This window comes from Pelobates fuscus, chromosome 2 (assembly GCF_036172605.1).
Source record: "Pelobates fuscus isolate aPelFus1 chromosome 2, aPelFus1.pri, whole genome shotgun sequence".
NCBI classification, from domain to species: Eukaryota; Metazoa; Chordata; class Amphibia; order Anura; family Pelobatidae; genus Pelobates; species Pelobates fuscus.
Window position 1 is genome coordinate 225666287 of NC_086318.1, and position 25946 is coordinate 225692232.

At 38.4% G+C, this 25946-nt stretch overlaps 1 protein-coding gene across 1 annotated transcript in view; it reads left to right on the forward strand.

The window, feature by feature from the left end:
- The window catches only part of LOC134587102 (uncharacterized), a 161611-nt gene extending 138579 nt beyond the window's left edge, over positions 1-23032 (forward strand). Inside the window, exons 8-9 of the mRNA XM_063443225.1 lie at positions 18915-19070; positions 19174-23032. Of these exons, the coding sequence (XP_063299295.1) occupies positions 18915-19070; positions 19174-19967 (950 nt within the window). The 3' untranslated portion in view covers positions 19968-23032. The remainder of the gene's footprint in view (positions 1-18914; positions 19071-19173) is intronic.
- Positions 23033-25946: the final 2914 nt, after the last annotated feature.

Consider the following 25946-nt stretch of genomic DNA (forward strand, 5'->3'; position numbering starts at 1 on the left):
TCCCTTCTCGGTCTCTCCGCTCTGCCCGTGACCACCTCCTGTCCGTTGTCCGCACCCATACGGCCAACTCATGCTTGCAGGACTTTTTGCGGGCGGCTCCCTTCCTATGGAATAGCCTGCCTACCTGCATCAGACTTCCCCCTAGTCTTGCATCTTTTAAGAAGTGCCTTAAAACCCATCCCTTTAGGAAAGCTTATGGCCTCCCAGAGTAACCTCTACCTCACATACCTGTCTCTTGCTCTCTCCTAAAGGGCAACCCACCTTTTTTGACTGCAAATTCCTGTCCTAATATGTTTTACACCCCACCTCCTATAGAATGTAAGCTCGATTGAGCAGGGTCATCTTCAACCTATTGTTCCCATAAGTTGTTTGTAATTGTCCTATTTATAGTTCAATCCCCCTCTCATAATATTGTAAAGCGCTACAGAATCTGTTGGCGCTATATAAATGGCAATAATAAATAAATAGATAGATAGATAGAAACTGAATGAAGAGAGCCCTCAATGGATTTTTTTTATGAGATTAGATGAACAAGATTTCTCAGATACCATCTTTTGGTTATTATCTACTTGAAGTTTTTTGATAAATATAATGAATTATTTTCTCTCCTTCTTCATTGATTGTATAACATATTTGATATATATTTAGTATTATGCTGTGTATATATATATATGTATATAGATCTCCACAGTACACCATTTCACTCACTTCACACTTTTATTTATTTGTTTCACATTTCCTTTGCATGTCACCGTTTACCACTGGTATTTCACATTTTAGTAAGTTTTTATACATGTTATTTCACTGTTATTCATATTATATCTCTCTTTTTCCATATTTTCTTTCACACACTCATCTCTACATCTTGGTATGTCTAATCTCTTTTCTATCTTCCTATTTACCCACCTACACCACATTTGTTTTTATGGACCCTTCACATCTTTCATATCATCATCTAGTCACTTTATTTTTATTACGCATCACTATGGTTAGTAGATGCGAGCACGATCATTTACATATCCTTCACATCATCACACACGTCTTCCACACATGCGCGGTCACCTCTTCCGGTCCACACAGCGTCCTGAGCACGGATCTATTGGGCACACCTGCACTAGGGTAAGTTATTATTTGTTTATGGTTTACCCTGCATATAAACTGCATTTTCCTATTTGTACACATCTTGATAAAGACCTTTTGGGTCGAAACGTCGATCGTTCATCTCATCACCAATACACTTTTAAAAAAATCCATTGAGTGCTCTCTTCATTCAGTTTCTATATTATACGCTGTGCAGCACCTTGGTTTATTGAACATCATTCCGATTTAAGGTAGAGTGCCAGATCATTGTTTTTTTTGTATTTTATATATATATATATATATATTTGTGCTCGGAATTTAAATACGTAATGGATAGTAACTGTGAGCAAAGTTGGTTGTGGTGTGCCGAAACCAACGTACGAGTGGGCCTGTAAATAAAAGAGGGCCCACCAAGGAGAATGTAATTATAACAGGGTGTAGGTGGGTGGGAACAATCAGCTGAAAGGCAGAGGTGAGTAGGGGCTGGGAGTTTAAGTAGGGGACTTACTCCTCCCACAAATTCAGGCCTCCACAAGTTCAGGCCTTTTAACTTGTGCTCGGAATTTAAATACGTAATGGATAGTAACTGTGAGCAAAGTTGGTTGTGGTGTGCCGAAACCAACGTACGAGTGGGCCTGTAAATAAAAGAGGGCAAAAAGATAAATTCGAGAAATACACACTTTATTGCATTTTTTACAAAACCAAGTTGCTGAAAGCTTGGCGAAGCTCTTTCTCCGGCTGTGGAATATATGCAGCATATATGGAGGATTTCCACCGCCCCAGTCTCTCGATGTCATGGACCGGTGCGTTAGTGCCAGAGGCCGCAGAGGCGGCTCCCATACGGAAGGAGTGCCCAGAGAATGCAATCGGGTTGTGTCCGAGCTTAGATAACAGAATTCTGATATGAACCATCAATTTTGCTGTGGTTAACGGGTGCCCTTGTAGTGTTAAGAGCGGAGAGTCCAGTAGGTGACCGTGCAGAGTTGACCGTAGGTGGTCTAGTACTTTTACCGGACACCAGGCATTATCAGTAGGGAAGAGAGGAATTATAGTAGGGTGTAGTGACCGGTTGGTTTTAGTTGTAGGGATCGAAAGTTGGTAGTGATCCTCTATTTTAGTGAGGTGTGATATTTTAAGTCTTAGCTTCGTATCTCCTTGACAAATTACGGTGAACTCTCTAGGTCTGAGAAAACCGTAGAAAGCGAGATATAAAGCAGATTTGATCACCGTATTTGTGCCGATGTCGAATGGGGCTGTGTCAAGGAGATTGCTAAGTGACCTGAAGATAGGCCCATCTATAGGTAATCTAATGGTAGAGAGTGGAGGTGAAACCTTTGATATTCCTTTCAAAACCTTTTTGACGGGGTATGAAGACAGGAAAGGTGTGTTGTTAGGAAAAAAAGGTGAGGCTGTGGTGCTGGACCCCCGTGAGATATAGTTTAATGGTGTTGTGAGATAGTTTAAGGTGTAGGTGGAAAAAAGAGGCAAAAGCCACCATGGTTTGAATAGAGAAGTCACCTTGTAAACCGAACTCTGCTGTGAATTTATTAAATATATTAAGAGCCCTATTGTAAGTGATAGCCGTGTTTGGTGATAATGCTTGGTGAGTGAGTGCTCTAGCGTGGTTCAAGAGTGTGCTTAATCCAGGATTAGATCGTGGAACCGTGGTGTCCTGGATGGTTGTAGGTGAGCCGTTGGGAGTGCCTGAGAAAATGCATGAAATTGAGAACGAGAAAGAGCGTCAGCGGCCGTGTTGTGAATACCCGGGATGTGAAAACAAACTAAGTGAAACTGGCCGGATGCTGCCAACCAGGTCAGCTTGCGAATCAGCCGCATGATGGTCAGGGAAGATGATCGCCCTTTGTTCACGATTTCGCAAGCTGCCGAGTTATCAGAGTAGCATTTGACTGCCTTGCCAGACCAGAGATGACCCCAGGTGTGTGCGGCCGCCACAATGGGATAAATTTCAAATAGTGCTGAGGTCTCTCTGAATCCTGGCAAGGCATCCGTATCAGTGGGCCAATGGCCCCTGAACCAGTGGTTCCCAAAAATGGCTGCAAAACCGGTATTGGCTGCTGCGTCTGTGTGGATGATGGGTGAAGAGGTGGAGAGAGGGGGAATAAACATGGAGATTCCATTCCAGTCCTTCAAAAACTTCCCCCACATAGCTAAGTCAGCCTTGGCGTGGGGGTCCAAAGAAACTGTGCCAGAGTCCGGAACTCCGTGCAGCAGGCAAAGGAGTCTGGATATGAAAGACCTTCCCTGCGGAATGATGCGCATCGCAAAGTTCAGGGATCCGAGAAGGGACTGAAGTTATTATTCTAGTGCAAACATCATTCCGCAGGAACAAGTCATCTCCCCTCTCAAACGTGACAGTTTGTCGTGGGGGAGGCTAGCTCTGAGGTTAACCGAGTCCAGTTCTATCCCCAGAAAGGTCAATTTAGTTGTGGGGCCTATAGTTTTGGCTATGGACAAAGGGACTCCAAGTGTGGAAAATAGTGCAGTAGTGCTTCTGATTGCTGTGGGTGAAGGTGACCCTGGCTCTATTAGTAAAAAGTCGTTGAGGTAGTGGATAACGGAGTGACACCTGGTGACGTTCAGAAGCAGCCAGCATAGTGACTCTGCGAAAATGTCGAACAGTTTGGGGCTGCTTCGAGAACCGATAGTGAGTCGTGTAGAGAAGTAATATTTCCCTCGCCATTTAACACCGTGTAAGTGCCAGAGTGAGGGGTGCATGGGTAGTAATTTAAACGCGTTTGTGATGTCCATTTTGCTAAGCCAGGGTCAATTACCAGATGATATGATGGACTGTATGGCGTCGTTGATGGTTACGTACTGAAGTGAGAATTCGTCTGCTGGAATGAGTGCGTTTATGCTTGGAACAAAAGAGGAGTGCGGTGCCGATAAATCAATAATTAGACTTTTTTTTTTTTTTTTTTTAGAATATTTGTGAATAGCAATACCAATGGGGTTAGTGCGCCAGGAGGAGAATGGTGAAGAGGTGAAGGGGCCGATCATGAAACCGTTGGTGATTTCAGAGGCAATGAGAGTGTCTATGGAGACTGGGTCTAAACGTGCTGACTGGAGATAAGGGCATTCTAGTGTACCTGGGGGAATGGCTACAATACCCGTGAGAAACCCTTTAGTGAACCCTGTGGTGAGATAATCCACCAGATGATTAAGCCTGGGATCCCTTGTCTTGAGCACCACAGAGATATCACCGTAATTGAATGCCTTGTTCTCAAGTACATCCTGTGAGGCTATGAGCAAGGACACCAGACACACATCCTTCCCGTCTAGGATATCTTTCCTGATAGAGTCAGGGACGGAGTGTGCTGGTGACTCAAATGGTGTAATGGTTGTGCCCGGTGCTGGAGGGGGGAGTATAGGAGGGCATGTTGGTATAGTAGGTACAGCTGTGAAAGCGACTGCGACTACCGTGGTAGTACCTGGGGAGGAGATGGCGCTTTCCACCTTAGATAGCCTGCTATTGAGGGTCTGTAGATTGGCCAAGATCTCTGCCAGGGTATCCTGGGTGGCCGTGCTGTTGCTTGGTGGTTGTCCTTGAGAGCTAGTCCCTGGCCTGGGCTCGGGGGCTTGGTGAGTAAGTAGCCTCTAAAGTTCAGCCTTCCTAGCTGTGGCCGGAAAGGGGATTCCCCTGAGCCTAAGCTCGGCCGTAATTTTGGGAATAGTCCATGCTCTCAAGGACGTGGGGGTTGAAAGAGTGAGTGATTCGCCTGGAGACCCGGGTCTGGTAGGCGTGAATGGAGTTTCTTCTGTCAATTCTTTGGTTGGAATAGGTTCTTGGGACATTCTAAAAGGAATGATTATGTGAAAGATATATTAGAAGGGGCGTAAGGTAAGTAGGCGGGGTATGTGGGGTGGTGTATATGGAAGAACTGGACTGTAATGCTAGATGCCAAAGCGAAAAACTTAACTGTTGAATGTTTGGATAGGTGAGGCCCTGCTAATGCCAAGTGGCGGTGAGAGGCTCTACCTATGATTTGGCTTATGACGTAGTTGCCACAGACGTGGTGGCGGGATGTTGGCCTCTCGGTGACAGTAGAGAGAAATCAAAACGTGTGGCCGTGACAGGTGAGGCCCTGACTAGCGCCCTGTAGTAGGGCATGCGAGGCTTGTAACTATGATTTGGGCGTGGGGCCGTACCTCCGTGTTGAGGTGGGGGGGGGGGATGGAAGGCCTCGCTGGGACGGGTTTTCTGATAGGGTGCGCTAAGGCATTAGCCTAGACCCTGTAGCCAGTTCGATTGTATATTTAAGGATAAGGTGAGAGGACTGGAATGTTGTGTAGATACTAACCTTGACTTCTTGCGAATGGTATCTGGAACCTTCTGGTGGTAATAAGTGTGGTAAGTCTCGTCTTATGCTGTCCTTGAGGAAGAGTCCTGAGGCTTTAAGACAGATGTTGACGTATTTATGCGTATCGTGGTGGCGTATGATTTGAATTGGGAGTAGGTTGTTTGTTAGGGGCGCAACGTGAGATCCTGCATTGAGGGATCTGGAAGGTTTAAGTGTGTGACTGGGCTGAAATAGATATTTGTGAGAAGGCTGGATGAGGCCTTGGGGTGACGATTGGACGTATTTGGGTATAGACGTAAGTACCTGAAGGTATGGCTGAGTACCGGGTCAGGTTTTGGTGTTTTCCGGAGCCTGATGGCTGTATGACCGTATGTCTGAGTAGAAATAATAGTAAAGAATTAACGTACCGTGGGCGTAAGCCTGTGGAAAAGTAGTAATGAACTTGAGACCGTGATAGGTTTTATATGAGGTGTAGTAACAAACGAGTTGTGAACTATACCTTGGTTTGACGTAAAGAAATTACGTTATGCGAAACGGTTTAACTGTGTAGAACCGGGGGAAGCCTAGAATAATACTGGAGCTAAGGGTTAACCGAAGAAAAATTCCATAGTTAACGACAGGTGTGGAGGTAAGTAATAAAACCCAATATGTAAACATTTTAGGCCTATGGCTTTATAATGCAAAGTGATAAAATACAATACCTGTTCCTGTAATAAAAGACCTTGAAATAAACAACTTTAGCGCAGAAAAAGCGAGAAACCGATGCAGTCTGTAAAGCCAAAAATATGTGACAGCGTGATTATATGGAAAATGAATAGTACAGACGTTTATGTGCCGGATATTGTGTTTATAAACAGTATTTATTAGTATATGTGACAAAATGAAGTGTTTAATAGGTAAATATGTGTTGTGGCAAGATCAGAGAGGCTTTCTATGTTAGTAATAGATTGGAGTGCTCTCTATTCCCAGCATGATGGGGTTAATTGGTGGGAGTCACCCCTTGAATGTTATATACCAGGTGAATGTAATTAACCAGCACTGGGGTTTTAAAAGGTTAGCCTCTGAAGACATCAGGGAGTCTAACAGCTGGGAGAGAGAAGGTAGTTAAGCCTGAGACAAAGGTACTGTGTGAAACCTGCTTAAAGTGCTGTATTTCATTTTGTTTAAAACTGGGAACTAGATTAGCTGGCCAGTTGGATAGTTAGTAATACTGTTTAGTAAGTCTCCAAGTTGGAGTAGGATTTATTTTCTTTTTGTTTTCTTTTGTGGGAGAGCACAACCTTGTATATATTGTGGAAAGTAACAAACTGCAGTACTATTTTATCCTGACTGTTGCATTTGAAGTTTGTGACAAGCCTGGCCATCCTGCCACAGTGTATAGAAACCGTACGTTTATGATAGACGTGGATATTTTAAAAAGTAGTAAAACAAATTAACTGGTTAACATAGAAAATCACAAGGCAGATTTTTAAACAAGCTAATTATATCCCCAAACTGACAAAAAAAAAGGTATCAGTAGCAATATGACCGAACAGGGAATATATGTAAAGAAAAGTAGAATTCGTGAAATAGAACTTAGTGCATACTGTAGCCTATTTGAATAAGAACTAGCCGAATATGGATTTAGAGCAAGGTGTTTGTGTTTTAATCGTACGAAATAGATTGGTCCTGGGTGACCAAATGGAAATAAGAGAATGCCCGTAATAATATTACTGTGTATATAAATAATAATAGATTAGGTAGTTTCCGTACGAATATGTAAAAGCAGTGATAAAGTGCCGAGCGTTCGTCTGTTTTGGCGTGAACACTGAAATCGGTTAAAAAAGCGTGTATTTGTACGAATATGATAGAGGGAGCCTACCCCTACGTTTTTAGGCCCGAATGGCGGGAAATAGCGGGGCGCTATTTCCTACGCCTAACTTACGTGAACGTACCGGTCTCGTGACCGGAAACCGGGTACCTTGACCGGGAACCGAGTGGAAGGCCTCAAACGGACGGAGGACTGGTCAGGACGTCTGACTGCTGGAAACAGGAAAAAAATCTGGAGGGAAGCTGGACAGGAAGTGCTGGTTGCTATGGGGACAAAACAATCAGCTGAAAGGCAGAGGTGAGTAGGGGCTGGGAGTTTAAGTAGGGGACTTACTCCTCCCACAAATTCAGGCCTCCACAAGTTCAGGCCTTTTAACATATATATATATATATATATATATATATATATACAGTAAAACCAAATAGTGAAAGAAATAACTTGGAAATACTTAAAAAGTCCCAGAGGAATAAAACAATGGTCCTTTTTCTATAAGTATCTAAGGAGGTGATGCTTTAGTGTAGTTTAGTCAAAAGTGCTCAGTCAATAAATAAAGTCAAATAAATTAGGTTTTGAGGGAGGGAGTTCTGTTATTGGCATCTTATGTAAAATATATGCATGAGGCTACCCACTGTCAGACAAAAACCCATTCTCAGGTTTTGCAGTGCAATAGAGTCACGTGGTCCCCCCACACACACCCTGGTTAGGTCGGACAATTGGCCACACTAGAACATAGGACACCCAACTGCGTAGGGAAACCGTATACATTACCAAGCTACGAACACACACATACCCTCACTTACCTTCTCTTTATTGTAGCATCTCTGGCAGTAGACATACTAGTCAGCACGCTCAGATCTCAGTGTTACCTACAATATGTATATAAGCACCAGTTCACTCATGTCATAAATTTAAAAGGTACATAACCCGCTAGTGCCATAGGGCTGACTCAAATTGTACAATGTTGTGTTAAAAGCTCATGCTGACATGACACTCGACAGTGCTTGTACTACATGCACAAAAATAAAGAATTATAAACCAAAAAAAAAAAAAAAGAAATAGGCATCAGCTAAGCAGCCCCATGCAGGCCTTCTAACGCACCACGATTGCTTTGCTTCCTCACCATAGGCAATAGCTTTAATGGCCTGGAGACTCCCTATGTTTGCTATGTCGTGGGGATGTAGCTCAGTGGATATCATGGTCCAGTATACTGTAACCGCTTGCGGTTCCCTTATTTACCTCTATAATGTCTTAAAGCATAGAACTTAGCAGGGCTAACCATACAGATATCTTAGCCATAATGTTATATAGTTAGTAAGAGATCCTCTATTTAACATGTGTAAATAATTGAGAATACAATATAAAATAAGGATTGTCTTGGAAGCCATAGATTTTGTCTTTTAGATATTTATTATATAAAAATATAAATATAGACATATCAAATCCATTATAGCAGAGTTTATAAGATGAAATTAAATGCTTGCAGATATCATTAATAGGTTAACATACCCTTCTGAACATGTCATCATGTCAGCCTCTCAGTCATTTTAAGATGGAGCAGCGTCTGTCTCCAAGTCTCTCCTCTGTGTGTTAACATTTAAAAGTACACTTATTTATACCTTGGGTGTCGTCATTTTAGAGTCACCATAGTTCATATGAAAAAGTCCATAACTAGAAGCGAGTGCACACGTCATGGGAAACTCCCGGACCTGGGGAACTTCCATCAAGTTCAAGGGACAAGATGGCTTCCCAAAGTCTGAATAGCTTATCTGTTGTTTATACTAAGACGTAAGTGCACAGTCGTGGGAGATTCCCGGATTTGGGGAAGTTCCATTAACTTGGGGTTACCACAGTATATTGTGTACTGAAAGAGTCGTAGTATAGCCTTGAAGCTTGTTTATGCATTATTGTTATTGTAATTCGTTTGGGGCAAAATGGCGCAAACATGTAATGACCTGGGGTTATTGCTTAAAGAAACATCTATGAAAAACAATATGTTCCATTTCTAACACCTTGTCAATTTGCAATATCTCTTAAAGACAAAGTACACAGTTTAAGAAATACAACATTTCATTCTAAAACTTGTAATATTTGCATTTGCCCATAACACCCTCTCCATTAAACTGTGGTCATTGTAGACAATTTCTTCCTTAAATTAGTGAACCAAAGTTCTCCAACAGTCTAGGTTTTTTGTGCTCCCAGCATCTTTGATCATTGTTGTAACAGTAAAATATCCGTAGTGTGATCTTTGCCTGTAAAGGTGGTTGATTAAAATGAGCAAAGCTTTTGACTGGGAAAGAATTGAAAAGAACACCAAGTTCTAGAGTAAGATATTCTTGGATGGATCCAGATACGAATTGTAATCCAAAGTTAAAAGTAGTAATTGTATTTGTAATTCAAAGTTTGTAAAGGCCTGTAGAAGTTTACATTCCTTAGATATATTGCTGGAGGTTGTGTTTGTAGAATACCCGGGTATTTGTTGTAGAGTATAGGTTGTAGAGTCCAGCTTTCCAAATACTTGGCTAGAATTGGTTGCAGATTTTGAATCAGCATTATCTGTTATCACTGTGGTGATGGTGTTGGTATTTGTCTTTGTCTTTTGTTTTTTTATTTTGTTTTTTTCATGAAACATTTTTACACCGTTTATGATGTGTATAGATTGGATACTCTCCAATATTATTTTACGGAATAAATTAATTTACAGCGCTTCCAAGACATCCAAGACATTGTCTTAAGTGACATGGTTCCCATTATAGTAAATGTTATGTTGATACAGCAATCGAAGTGGGATCTCAAGAACGCCTCTTTTTGCTGGATTGGAATCTTTGTCACATCTTAGTGATAGACATCTCAATGACATCAGGTGCTGTTGTGCTAAAAATGTTAACAGGTAAAATCTGTGGAAAAATCTTTACATTTGTTGTTATACTTTGTATAATAATGATGATAGATGAAATAGTAACATAGTTAATCTTTGTAGTGTTTTGTTTTAAAGATAAACCATTGTATATGATTTAGAGATATAAGGATACTTTGAAACAGTATTTACCGCCTTTGTTCACAATGGTATGCAAAATTACATTATCTTTAAATGATAAAAATACTCTTTTATTCAAAATGTCTCAATATATTTAGAATAGTTGATAATTGGAAATATGACATTATTTATCTTTCTTTGTCCTGTTAGGGAGAAGACAACTTATTCCCTAAGTTATGGTTAGATAATATAATAACTACAGTTATTAGTGGCTTAAAATACCAGAAACACCCAAATATTGAATTTTATTTTTATTTTTACCAAGATCTGACAGCCATTATGGAAAGATTGGATGCTTAACAATGAGAATCTTAATTGTTTAAGTATATTTTTCAGTGGCTGTTGGGTGTGGCTTAAGATGATTTGGATATTTATTATTTCTAAAAGTGAGTTAAGAAAGCACTCAGATACAATATTGAAGGTATTTATATTTTGACTCTACCTTTGTATAGGTGGCGTTATGTACCTTTAACCATCACAAACCAAATAACAATTCCTTGGTATTTGAAAAACCGATAAAATATTTGATTACGTGTATTTTAATATATATACATAGAGTGGTATGGATGTTGAATTTATATCTTTGACATCTTTTCACCTGTTTGCAATAGGTGACCTAAATGATCAATTTCCAAAATCATCATGTATATCACCTGGACGGGTTAATCCATAATACTCTTTGATTTCCATTGGCTGGCCTTAGCTATGGCAGAATGAATATGTTTATCATTGTAAATAAACTTTATGATAGGTGAAGTAAAGTTTCTGCCTGTCTTTCAGTTAAGTTTTAACTGTTGAAGTACTTCACTTATATTAATTATACCACTCTGCAAACTTATACGGATAACGAGTAGTTTCTGATTTAATAAGAACAGTTCACATTTTCTTCTCAAGTTTAAACGTTATTGCAGTTGTTATTGTAATCATATGATCTTTAACTATCATGATTCAATTATTTATCTGGGTAATTAGCTGTTATGCTCTTATACTTTATCTAATATATTTGTTTGTAGGCCATACTGCAGCTGCATTTGGCATTTTAGCAGTAATTTTCAATTGCGTTTCAGATATTCACAAAGTCTATCCACCTTTGTAATTAACACATTATGTGTTTATTTTATACCATTAATTATAGTATCTGTATTATATTACACATTGTCACTGACACATTTCTGATACAGGGAAAAAAATAGCATGATTGCTTTAGTAATTATAATTTTTCTGTCCATGCACCACATTCCTGGAAGTCCAGAATATAGTAAAAATCCTTTGTCGTTTGATTCTATGGAGCCATTTAACGTTTTGATTGGTATAGTTATACCAAAAGAGCAAGGAGTACATCGGTAGATCACATCTGCAACAGAACCATTACAGATTCCTTGTTGTATCAATGTCTCTGTGTTTATGTTTACAGGAGTTCTTTGCTTTGCAAGTATGTAAATAATATGTAGAGTTTAAGAAAAGCTGCAAATCGTGCTTTAGTACAAGTGTCCCATGATGTCAGGTTTCTGAAAGATGTTGCTGGCCTTTTATATTCCATTCTCTTGGCAGGGCATCTGCTCTTAGTAGGCCTGTGTTGTTATTATTTATTAATTGCATCAAGGTTTCTTTCGTTAATTGATATGTTTCTTCCAAATTCAAATTCATATGCCACCAAATGTCATTGTAAAGTTCATTGTTGCCGAATATTGTTCCAGCATGGTTTTCACTCCAGTAGGAAATCTATATTCCTCTTCTTCTGCTCCTTCCTATTAACCACGTTTTCTGAGTTGTAGGCAACAATCTGTGTCTTGTACTGTGAGGCGCTTTGATAGTCAATCAGGTTTTCTCAGTACCATGTTCCATCTTGAGAAACAGCTGGGTGTTGACAATTTTCAGCCTTTATTTCTTTTTCCGGTCATCTTCTGTCTGGATAATAGCAATGTCCAGAATTAGCATAGCACTTCTTTTCAGCATAAGAAGGCTGTTTGCGGTAGTCATTCAATGATAAACTATATTGCATAGTCTTTTCTTACATCACCTTCATAGGTGCATCCAAAGTCTTTCACAAGCATCTGTCCCATCTTTTTCTGATTTCAGCATGCTTTGCCATCATCGTTGAGTCCATTATTAGGATTTGTAATAGTCCAATCACATCTTTCTCATGTATAATCGTTTTTTGGAATGATCTCAATAGGTTCCTTGTGAAATACCAGTGTAGGTCACATTAGCAATCATTGCACTGTGAGCGGTGTCTCTCCTTTTGAGAGAGTTCTTGGAGGAAGTCCTCACGATCAAAGAACTTGTATAATGTGCAGTCAAATTCAGTTCAGGCGCTTCCTGCTTGTTAACATAATCCCAATGCAGTTTTAAAACGACAGCTAGGGTTGATGTTATGATGATGCTGCAGATTGTAAGAAGGAAACACCATAGCCAATTTTCTAGCATCCTTTTGCTTCCATCTTTGGATTTCTTTCTTACTGTATAAGATAATTCAGGTTCAGTCTCTGATTTCTCCAGAGTCTTTCTTATAATGATGTTGATGATTCATTTTTCATACATTCCATGTTAACTGTGAATGTATCACGCCTGTCTGTTCATCCTTTCTCCTTCACATTTGCAGGTTCAGATGTCAGATCATGATTCAGTCTGTTATGTGGCTATGATTCTGGTGGCTGTGTTCTGGTGGCATTTCTGTCATCCTCTGTTTGTTTTATCTTGTCATCTTTAACAGCATTCACTGTGTCAGCAGTCAGTGGTTCTGTGAACGTCCTGTTAGTAAAATATCAAAACTTACTGTTCTCTGTTGGCTCTGATTGTTCTCTGTAGTAAAAGTTCTCGGAGTCACCCTCTCCAGGACAAACTGGCCAACAGTAAGAAAAAGTTGGTGGTGCATGGTGAGATGGGCTGAAAAAAATAATTCCCTAAATTTCTCTAATAGAACCAATGGTTCTAAGCTCTCCCTGGTGCAGAAATATGTCTGTCAGTGAAAAACATGTAACATTTCATATGGTGTCTCACCATTTGTATCATCAGGTATGTTGTGAATGCTCACCTGTACCATAGGAATAAATAGATACTACCACTGTGTGGGGCAAGCAACTAGTAACTTGGTTAATAATCATTTAACCTCAGCATTTTCCCAGACCACAACCCCACTACTTTGGGGGTGGTTGGGGCACTGAAATCCCAAAGTAACCCAAATGTGGTTGCCCAGTTTTAGGTTTCCTTTGCAGTAACTGCAGGACCACCATCCAAATGGATGGTCCTGGGATTATCAAATGCATACTAAGGAAGTGAGACTAGAAAACGTGGCATCAGAGGTTGCACTTCGCACAGGATATATCCAAGTAAACCTGGTACATGCATCAACACATACAAAAGCATATTCATAACCATGAGATGTTGATAACTTCCAATGTATAGTAATTCAAAAAGTACGTTAGATATTAATATTTCAATAAACAGTACATCAGTAATGTGGCAATAAGCAAATGCTTATGATTACTAAACACATGAATTACAGTATATCCCATATTGGACCATCAATATTCCTTTTCAGGAGTCAGAAGTACATTACCTCTCTCTATAAGAGCTTGTCCTAGCCATGAAAAAGCTTTTAGGGCAAGTCTATCTTTCCTCTATAGGAAGAACAACCAACATATTACCTTCAATGGTTATTATATAATTAACCCCTCTAAACGATAGGAGTATTTATACGGATACCAGGTGGATAAGGTCTGGATATCCTTGCAAGCATAAACTCTGCATCATGACTGAGAGATAGGGTATGCGATGTGATCCAGTGACCACAGACACATTGCATCAAAGTGCCTGTTAACGGCCAACTATATGAGGAGAGGGCCCATGCTTTGTTATAAGCATGTCCATACACGTATTACAATGCCAGGCTTTCAATTTGTTTCCACAAAGCAACATGCAGTTGTGGATATAAACACACGACGTAGCGTAAGAAAAACTATTTGAACACCAGACTGAGACTCGAGATCAGTGGACCAAAATAGATAAATGAAATCCTATCAATTAATATACTTTCAATATACTTTCTCTAAATTACTTTATCCTCTGTATTAACTATGAAATATTAAAGTTAAAACAATAACATTTAAAAGCCAACTTTTAGTGTGGATAGGAATTACAAGGCCGTTCGTAGTGTGAGATAAAGAACAGCTTTTTTAAAATCCGAATAGTCTGTGAACACAAAATGACCTTGCGCTGAATATTCACTTGCAGGGGAAAAAAACAAAACCTTTTTTCTTTTCTTTAGTAAATTAATTATTTAATTAAACATAGTTAGAAACTCCCTCAAAGTCCAGATGACTTTGCAAGAAACATGTCGTCCTTAAATACTTGGTAAGTCTATTAAACAGTGAAATAGTATTTTTACCCTGTATATTATGTCACAGCTATAATGTGCAGTATAACAAACTATGTTATAAGTGTTGTGCAAACTGTTCATTAAAAGCCAGTGGTCTAGCGGGCCATAGAATATTTATTTATTTATTTATTTTTTAAAGCTCTGACCTCAATCGGTAAAGCAATATTGTAATGGTGTCCATTGCAATCTGCTGTCTTACTTGCTGCTGTCAAAAATTCTGAATATGTTCAGAGATTTCTTGGGCAATAATAAATCCCCAAAAAACAACAACTTTGCATTTATGCTAAACTTGCCTGTTGTAAATGTATTCTGTATATTTCTTGACATAAGTACTTGTACTTAAATCTGTTTAACAAAGCTGTTTATATTGTGGTAAAAATATATATATTTATTATTATTTATTTATTTTTAACATTGCCTAATTTTTAAAGATACCTGCATATTTAATGAAATATCCTTTATATGTCTTTAAGGCATAAATATCTGCAAATTAAGTTTATATACAAAATGCATGTTCTGGATGTTCCCACAATACCTCTTCTATTATTATATTTTTTTATTTTATTTTATTTTATTTTAAGTGTGAAATCTGATTCCTCTTAGGATGAGCACCCTTCTTAGCCCCCCAGTTTCAGAGGCCCCTTTGGAGGTGACCACAGAAAAGTATAGATTCTATAAAATAGATGTGAGGGGGCTTTGGACAGTAAAGTTACCTTAATTATACTTTTCATATAGCAGATATATGATATGCAATGTGATTTAATATATCAGAGTATTATCACTTTAATTGACACTGCATTTTTTTATGCATTATTCTTTATGCATTATTATTTTTCTTTTTTCTTAGATTTTAATGTCTGTTTAGAATATTGCAGGCTTTGCAATATCCAATTAATTTTGCATTATATATATTCACAATGCTCTTACAACTTATTATTATTATTATTATTATTATTATTATTATTATTATTATTATTAAAATTGGCCTCTTTCAGCATTAGCACTATCTACCACTGGAATTAGTGTAAGATACACCAATATGTCGTGGAACTGAATCCCCATATATGAGATTTGAAACTGTATTTTTTCTACGCTGTGCCTTAATCTGTATTTATATACATAATTGCGGCAGCATATAGCTTTTAAAGAAGCAATTATTTTACCCATCATGTGTGGTTGACTGTGGACTTTTTTTTAAAACCTATTCTTTATTTTTATTTTTTTATAAATCCGTTTCTGACTCTGAGAGAGCAGGCTGCTGAATGCATGTAAATGCTCTTACTACCTAGTCTATATACATTTATTTATAAACAACATTGGTGTATTTATATATAAACAACTTTGATATTTAATCTTATTTTATATTATTTTATGAAAACCTAGTTTATGAAATTTACTGAGATTACGTGTGTCTGATCTGATTACAGTCAGTAGTACAATATCATTGTTCTAATTTCCTTACTGCTAGCAATACAGGTACAGTGGGATAGTACCACTTATTTAAGTAAACTTTCCCTTTTAAAATTGGTGGATTTTAATCCTGCCATTGCAATCGACTAAAGACTGTACCTGAGTAAGCAAAGTCATTATGTGCAGGGATTGTGCACTTTAAATAGTAGAATACTTATGCTATTCTAGTGAATTGGGCTGGCTGCTTAACACATCATTTAGTATCTTTTGGTCACATTTAAAGCTGTAAATGTATTTAACATTTTATTTAAATAAGCCTTTAATAAGTTCAGTTTAAAAGTTATCAGAGATCCTGTGTAGTTACAATTTTATTTTGCCCTGATTTATCTTACATATATATTATTTTTAATCATTTTATAAATATTTATTTTTGCAGAGCATTTAGGGAAGCAAAGGATGTATAACCACCGGTTGCATTTTTTCTAGGAGGGTAGTATAATTTCAACTCTGTTTAGGAACAAATATGAGCTAGTTAGCATATATTATATAAAATATATGCTGCAGTGTACTGCATTGTACTGCACTGAATGTATTAAAAGCCATGTCTTTCTCTTTATGGCTGTATGTAATAATGTTGTTCATAATTTGGAATATAAACCAACGACTTCTCAATTCCTTGGAATGTTTACATGTCTCTGTATCTCCGCAACCTTGGCTGGAAACTCCAGACTCCAAAAATAGTTATGCTGTTATAATTCCTGATTTTCAATCAACAGCTAGCGTAACTGACAATATGGAAATTATCACTGTTTTATGAAACTTTTCATATATAGTGGACATTAGAATCCAGAACGCAGTAATTCAATAATTAAAAGTCCTGTCTGTCTGTTGCATGAATGTTTTCATTAAGCCATAATGCAATTTTCTATGCATTCTTGAAATTAGACTTCAAATTCATCGCTCTGTCTTATCACTTTTCTTTTGACAACATTTTGCATTAATCTTTTTCCTGCGCATGCATACTACGCAGCTACAAAGAGAACATACCCCTCTGCCTGCAATCCACTGTCCTGGAACTAATGGGCAATGCTGTGCTGGTGTATTAGGCATATCAGGGAGTTTACCAAATATGTATATTTGCTCTCTTATGATATTAAGATCCACAATTTCAGCATTGTATGCTAATTACAATGTACCTGTCACCAGAACTTAAAGTGCATTGTACAAGTTCACATTAAAATCATCTCTAATGATGAAGATCTCTCTCTGAGTCTGGGCTGCAAATAGCTCAATAGATTCTTGATATTTCAAGACTTGTGCCATGACAAAGTATTGTGTCTTCTCTTACGTATAAGAGGTATTTATTATTTTTTATTTAACGCTTCCAAGTACAAGTCCCTTCGTGGTCGCCAACTGTAACCGCTTGCGGTTCCCTTATTTACCTCTATAATGTCTTAAAGCATAGAACTTAGCAGGGCTAACCATACAGATATCTTAGCCATAATGTTATATAGTTAGTAAGAGATCCTCTATTTAACATGTGTAAATAATTGAGAATACAATATAAAATAAGGATTGTCTTGGAAGCCATAGATTTTGTCTTTTAGATATTTATTATATAAAAATATAAATATAGACATATCAAATCCATTATAGCAGAGTTTATAAGATGAAATTAAATGCTTGCAGATATCATTAATAGGTTAACATACCCTTCTGAACATGTCATCATGTCAGCCTCTCAGTCATTTTAAGATGGAGCAGCGTCTGTCTCCAAGTCTCTCCTCTGTGTGTTAACATTTAAAAGTACACTTATTTATACCTTGGGTGTCGTCATTTTAGAGTCACCATAGTTCATATGAAAAAGTCCATAACTAGAAGCGAGTGCACACGTCATGGGAAACTCCCGGACCTGGGGAACTTCCATCAAGTTCAAGGGACAAGATGGCTTCCCAAAGTCTGAATAGCTTATCTGTTGTTTATACTAAGACGTAAGTGCACAGTCGTGGGAGATTCCCGGATTTGGGGAAGTTCCATTAACTTGGGGTTACCACAGTATATTGTGTACTGAAAGAGTCGTAGTATAGCCTTGAAGCTTGTTTATGCATTATTGTTATTGTAATTCGTCTGGGGCAAAATGGCGCAAACATGTAATGACCTGGGGTTATTGCTTAAAGAAACATCTATGAAAAACAATATGTTCCATTTCTAACACCTTGTCAATTTGCAATATCTCTTAAAGACAAAGTACAAAGTTTAAGAAATACAACATTTCATTCTAAAACTTGTAATATTTGCATTTGCCCATAACAATACTTTAATCGAATTTACATAACTCTATCTTATGTTATTAAGCACCTGTACAGATTTAACTTCTGTATTATTGTCAAAGTTTAAGCTCTTTTTTTTTCATTAACATGCCTACCACAAATGCCGACTTACTCAACCTTTTCTTAATGACCATACGTACACATCCTGTTAACGAAAAAAAAACATGTGCAACTGAATCTTGTCATGATAATGTTTGCTTTTATATGCCTGTACCTGCTATGGTGGCACCGCAGGCTTGTTTGTAAACCCCATTGCACGGAAAAATAAAGAATTATAAAAAAATGTAAACTGAGGTTTTTACAAAAAAAACAAAAAAAACAAAACTGTTTAAACATTTATGGCTTAAGGCTGCAAAAATATTGCACAGTGTGTGTATAATTCAGTTTAATACATAGTTACAGTTGACATTTCAGTCCTCACTTGGGACTTTTCTCAAGACCATTTTAAAGATTTTTTTCAAACGAATATTTATCAATGGGTTACATTATGCAATTATAATGCCTCTTGCGTCATGTAACATTTTCCAATGCTAGCTGGTGTCTCATCCTTTAGATTCTTCATCTCATCTACATCGTAAAATGAAGCCAGGCATTAATGACATCTCAGTTTCTGGAGCAGTTTTGAAGGTGTTTCCAAAATCTGTGCCTTCGCCAAAAAAGAGGAATATATCTAAGGATGAATCCACACCCAGTACTTCTAATATTTTCTGTAAGTTGATTTCATATTTGGTTTATGTGCTAAATAATTCTAATGACACATCAACTATGCTGAATAAATATATTATTTCCATTTCCTTTTTTTTAATCTACAGCAGGGAGCTCAGTTTGCAATTGTAGAGATCTTCACACTGATGCCGGTATGTTTTCTGAAGATACCAGCACGGGTTTGACATTTTTCAGTAAACTTGACAAGATATCCACCCTATCTAAAGAAGCACAGAAACTAACAGAAGATCCTCCGTTTAAATCAGCGAGTGTTAATGCTACTCGATCAAGAACACACATATCAACATGTCCAGATATTAGTACAGGTTTGCAAAATGCATATTCGGTGGGAGTGCAAACACTTCTTGTAGGAGATAGGGAATTAACAAGTCAGCAAGTAGTATCTCAGACATCTGGTGTAGTACATGAACACATTTCCCAAACAATCACAGACACTAACCAGCAGAATGCACAGCAGTTTAGCAATTCTTGCAGTCTAGGCCATCACCCAGTCAAAGCTTCTATAGAGAATTTAGTGTCTCTGCAAAAACATAAAATGCAAGCTGAGAAAGAGCAATGGGAATCCAATGAGAAAATTATGAATCTGGTATTGGAGAGATTAACATCGATTCAGGAACAGCAGAGATACACCAATAAAAACCTCAAGGGCATAAGGAATGAGCTAGCTTACATAGGTAAGCAGTTAGGTCATATAGTGCAACATTTCCAGCCATCAGTTGGCATCTCCACCTCTGGTCAATCACATCTAACAGAGCATGCATCTGGTGACCAAGAAGGTGAAAAAGAGCAGTTATTAGTGAACACAGACGTGCTTAAAGTTGACGATTCCTGCCATGCTGCTGTAGAAGATTCTAAAAACATGGAGGTTTTAAAAAAATGATCTGCTACTTGCCAATTAGCAACCAGTTTACAGATTTTCCAAATCTGCATGTACATATTTGTTGTTTTTATTTGAATTTTATTTTTTATACATATAAATCATAGTCTAGGCCCAAGTCAGAATTAAAAGGCAGAATAAAACAATTTTTCATGAAGCATAGGCTAAATTTGTGCCCGCAACAGGGTTCACTGTGATGAATGTCTGTTCTAGAACAAACGTCTTGATCCTCATAGGCTGGTACTAGGGTTTACACCCTGGTGTAGATGGTTAAAGCACATCCATCTCCCCAACTGACAAGCCCAGCTAAAACCTAGATACCATCCACATTACACACCAGGGTTACACACTACGGGACACCCCCTGCCCTCCCCCAAGTCTCCTTGACCGGGGTCACTCCCTTCTAGTAACCAGCACATATCACCTCATCAAAGAGACCGTTGTTACTGGACTTGTATGGTACATCTTGTTACATTGCTCAGAGTGTAGAAGTGGTAATTTTCTTCCTGTAAGGTTTTTGGATACACAAGATTCCATGGCAGGAGTCCTTTCCTCCCTCCTTGTATACAGCACATATATGTTTCTCCTATGATGGTGATGTTGCTGCTGGTTCATGGAATCAATGTGTTACAGATTGTCACATACCTTATGGCCTATCAGGGGTAACTGTACTTTCTGGAGGGTTTAGGAAATTGACTATTTACCCCAGCCGGTTATCCAGCGTTCCAAGACAGTATATATTTGTTTTTTAGTTTAATTACATATGGCAATTATAACTCATGACTAAGAGTCTGAGTAAGACATTAAAACAATAGTTTTAATTACTTATATTAAACGTTTAGATATACAACAATGCACAGCAATTGTATATTTAACGTTGAATGGTTAGTATGTTTGTATATATACATAGTTTTGTGTGTACACGACCCATGGTCTTTTCCATAGCATTCACTTTCAGAGGCGTAGAGCACACAGGAAATGATGGGCAGACAGATTTTTTGTGCTTTTAGCCTTGCTCTTAGCGAGCGGCAGGGTTGCTGCAGGGTACCATAATGGAGTCAGGTAGTGTGTGATCTGCATTTGCGGTTGGTGCTGACCCTTGCAGTCTGGCACTCACTAATGTCTTAGAGCACAGGCTGGGAATCCCGACAGCTGTGCTCTTACTGAGCATCGGGCTCATTAAGGACCACTGTACTTTGGTCTCCACCCTCCAGAGGTGCAAACAACACGCTCTGACACTCAACCACCAGGGATCATATCCCTGCAGTAAGCTAAGCAGAAGGGGCATCACAGACCACACACACACTACAGACAGACAGCACACACAAATCGCACATCGCCAGCCAGATACCACATCCACACACATTACACACAGCCAACACACACATTGCTCACAGCCAAAAGACACTCACACAGCCATCACATATACACAATGGGTTGGCACAGAGTGAGACAGTCTGGGTTAATCATTAAACTCTACATTTTTGCAAACTACTGGTAAATCTAAATGAAAAATATGGAGGCAAAAGGTTGTGACTTGGATTTTCAGATCAAAATTCTTTTTCTTCAGCTTTTCCAGTCAGTTTTAGTTTTTGAAAATTTGGAGTTTTGTGAATAACCTTGTAAATGCCCAGGGCTCCATGCAGGGGCCCTAATCTGAAATTATGATTTTCATGACAGACAAGTAGATTTTTTAAAAAAATTTCTACACCCCTGCACTTATTGAAGTGAAGTAGCTTGTTATAAAAGTCTGCAAGTCGGGCTTTGTACAAGTTGACCTTTTTTTCACTTTTTATGAATCTTATTTCAGTGTTCAGCTTTGCACAGCTACCTTTTCATTGACAATATAGTGAAGAAATTCTTGCTGGTAAACTAATGGGTTTACAAGGATAAAAAACAAACAACCAGATAGTCCAGGACCAGTGGGGATGATATAAAATCCACATTGCTAGATAACTTCAGTGGAATTCAGTTCCCCTTAAAAGGGTACTCTAAGCACCATTACCACTACAGACCACTGTAGTAGTTATGGTGCAGAGTCCCCTGGCACCATCCGATTATTAGGAGTCAAACCGTTTTAAATGGTTTGAAACATATCTGGTTCTAAGGGTGCCTGCAGTGTGGCCTCTCTTCGCAGTTAAAGCTAAAGTCCCCTGCCGCTTTGGCAATACCAGTTTTGTTCCACTTTGGACAGAATTCATTGGTTGAGGATTTTCAGCAAATTAATTCAGCCCAAAGATGGATGGAATTGATATTGCTCATGCAAAAGTAGTAACTTCCATTTTAGCGATGTCTGTAGTGAAAGGGAAAAGGGAGGTAGCAAAAAAGACGACCCTGGAGAAACACTTTTTAATTCCAAATTTTACTGCATATTTAATTTGTAAAATGACAATCTGTTATCACTCTCAAGTACTTATGATCCATATCCAGCAGTATCAGTTGAATATGGTAACAATATACAAAGTTATCGGTGCATCATCTGCACTTTTCTTGATAATTGTCTATTTTTTGTGCAAATTCTTTTGAGTATTACAAATGTACACAATGTGAAAGGAATGACCACTGTTTGTTGTGTGCAACTTTCCCTAAATTAGTATATTAAAGTAATAATATCATTGTCAATAATCACAGAGCAGCCTAGAATATGTTTTAATTGTGCCACATAAGGTATGTTATAGCAACAAATATCATTACTTTTTATGTTGTATTATTGTGTTAGAAATACAAATTCAACACTTTGTACATATTTTAAGTGTGGTACCTGAAAAGCACACAGGTAAAGCTTATTTACTATACGTAAATAATAATTTTGGTAATGCGATGTAATCAACATTTTTGAGTTAATGTTCCAAGAAACCAAGTTGTATAATTATGTTTAAGAGAAAATGTTGGACAATATTTTTATATATCAAGATTTCAAAGTAGAGGACATGCATAATAATATATTTGCTATACTTAATAATAATGTGTTGTACATTAATATGCTTTACTGTGAAAGTCCCATCAATAAAGGGCCAGCAATGTCATTTGTCATACCTTCAAACATTTTAGCACAATTTAAATAAAATACATAAAAACTACCTGTGATGTTTTTGTTTTTGGGGGAATGACGGGAGTAATTTGACCAGTATTTCGATTGTTATAAACCATAATAAATCCTGTGTAATAAATATGTAAATGTTATATTGGGTATGGGTGTCTAATGGGTTAAAAAGAACAGATGATAATATGCTATTCTGTACCTTGAAAAGTCTGGAATGAGGGTGTATACCATAAGGATTGATGGTCTTATGTGTTCTCATATGACCAGAGTTTTATCTAAAAGTTCTGATGTCATTTTTAAGACAGTAGAAATAACTGCTGCTCATTATGACTTTCTGGAAAAGGTGCTTGCTTTCCATCGAAAATCTCTTTCTCTCTGTAATATCTTTAAGCTGTACCATCTGTCATTTTTTATGCATATACTTCTGTTTGCATTGTAAGTAGAATACATATATATTTTTGGAACGTCAGATTGTGTATTAATATTTTTGGGTGATATAGAAGACTAATATATATGTTAAGGGTGATTAGATATGTGTTTTTATATATACACTGATCATTATAACCACTGACACCCACAACATTACAACCACTGACAAGTAGAGTGGATAACATTGATTATATCACTACAGTGGGAGTTGTCAAGAGGTGGGATACCAAACAGCAAGTGAACAGTCAGTTCTTAAATTTAATGTGTTGAAGCAGACAAAATTGGCAAGCAAAAAGCTGTGAGAGACTTTGACAAGGGCCAAAGATTAATGGCTAGATGACTGGGTTAGAGAATCTCCAAAGCGGTAAGTCTTGTGGGGTGTTTCCGGTATGCAGTGGTTAGTACCTAACAAAAGTGGTGCAAGGATGGACAACCAGGGAATAGGAATCTGGGTCATGGGCGCCCAAGGCCCATTGATGCACATGGGGAGTGAAGGCTAGCCTCTCTGGTCTGTTCACACAGTGAGCTACTGTAGGGCAAATTACTGAAAACCTGCATTCTGGATGTTTAAAAAAAAAAAAAAAAAAAGTGTCAGAACACACACTACTTTGCAATTTGCTGCACATGACGCTGCGTAGCCACAAGCCTGTCAGAGTACCCATGATACCCCCTGTCCGAAAGCACCTTCAATAGGGTGTGGGCTTCAGAACAGAACCATGGAGCAATTGAAGAAAGTTGCCTGGCATGATGAATCAGATTTTCTTTTTTTTTTCTTTTTTATTCAAGGAGACCAGATTTTCTTTTATATCAGATAGATGGCTAGGTGCGTGTGTGTCGTTTACCTGGGTAAGAGTTGACAGCAGGATGCACTATGGGAAGAAGGCATGCCAGCGGAGGCAGTGTTATGCTGAGTACCATCTGTCCTGGCATTCATGTGTATGTGGATCTGATTGAGCATCTGTGGGATGTGCTGGAACAACAAATCTGTTCACTGGGGGCCACACCTTACATCTGCTAATGTCTTGGTGCAAGATACCACAGGACACATTCAGAGGCATTGTGGAGTCCATGCCTCGATGCATGAGAGCCGTTTCGGCACTTTGAGGGGGACCTACATGATATTAGGCAAGTGGTTTTAATATTATGGCTGATCAGTGTATACTTTCTATGTTAATATGCATTCTGATGTTCTTGATTTAAAAAAAAAAAAAAAAAAAAAGTATACAGCCCTGTGTAATGTTTTTATAAAACATATACAGCCCTGTGTAAACAACAAGATGCGACTGTCTGTGGGCCTTGATGGGCCGGTGGGGAGATCAAAGATGTGAGTGACTTTGATCTCCCCACAGGCCCACAGGCACTGATATGCGGCCGCTGGCTGGGGAGTTCTTGCCAGCAGCTCTGCCAGGTTTCTGTCGTGAGGTCGGAGCGTTGCCACATGCACCATAAGCTTTTCTGGCCCTTTTGACCTCTGGTATTCTACTTATGGAGACACCAGAGACAAGTGAAAAGCAAACAGTGCGCTGCACAGAACAAATACAGGGCCTTTTCTCATGCCAGAGCTCTTCAGTGGGGCTCTGCACATTGAACCAACATGCTCACTTTGATAGTGGGCGTGCTTGTCATTAGGGATGACATAACACACCCTCTATGGCACCGCCCCCTTCTCAGGGGGCCGCTGTGATTCAAAAATACCCAGTCCGGTTCTGCTCAGACGTCATATATATTTTTTATACACTTGGTTAAATCTTCATTGTACCAATACCTTAATAAGAAAGTAATTATTAAAACCAAAAAAAGCTTAAAGTCACTTTGTTGGAATGCTTTGATTTGCTGGAACCCTGTTACTGTGGATTGGGGTCAAGCACAGTCCTGCAGCACCACAATTATACTTTGGATTATTAACTTTGAGGAGTTTTATCCCTTTGGGGAGTGCAGTCCCCTTCACTGGAAAGTATGTTATGTCCATCTATATGTATGTATATATCTATGTGTAATAAATATATGGGCAGTGTTGACTTGAACAGTGAGTGTTTGATGCCATACCTGGTGCATCATAAAACCAGGATTTCATGCAGTGTATAATTCCACAGATGCACACAATTGTACTTGGGCTGCGTGATAAACATAATAACCAATAAGTGAGCGCTAAAATCCCATGCAGATAATATGGCAGCGTTTGAAAATACAATACACAAGAAATGTGAAAAGCAAAATAATAGTTACCAAAAAAACGCGCTAAATAAATCTGTAAACATAAAGAAAACAAATAATAGTGCAGACCATCTGGTAATGGTAATATGAAAGATAGGAGTTATAGGAGAAAAACTCACATGTCCCAGAGCCCTATCACCCCTGGCTCTGGGTTTGTAAGGCTCTTTAGAAGAGGGGATGTCCCCACACTGCAGGATAATCCAAAGGATATGTCGACTGGTGATTCCGTTATACTGTGTGTAAGAGAAAGAAGGGCAGGACCTCCAATTGAATAGTATCACGATTTGATTTATTGT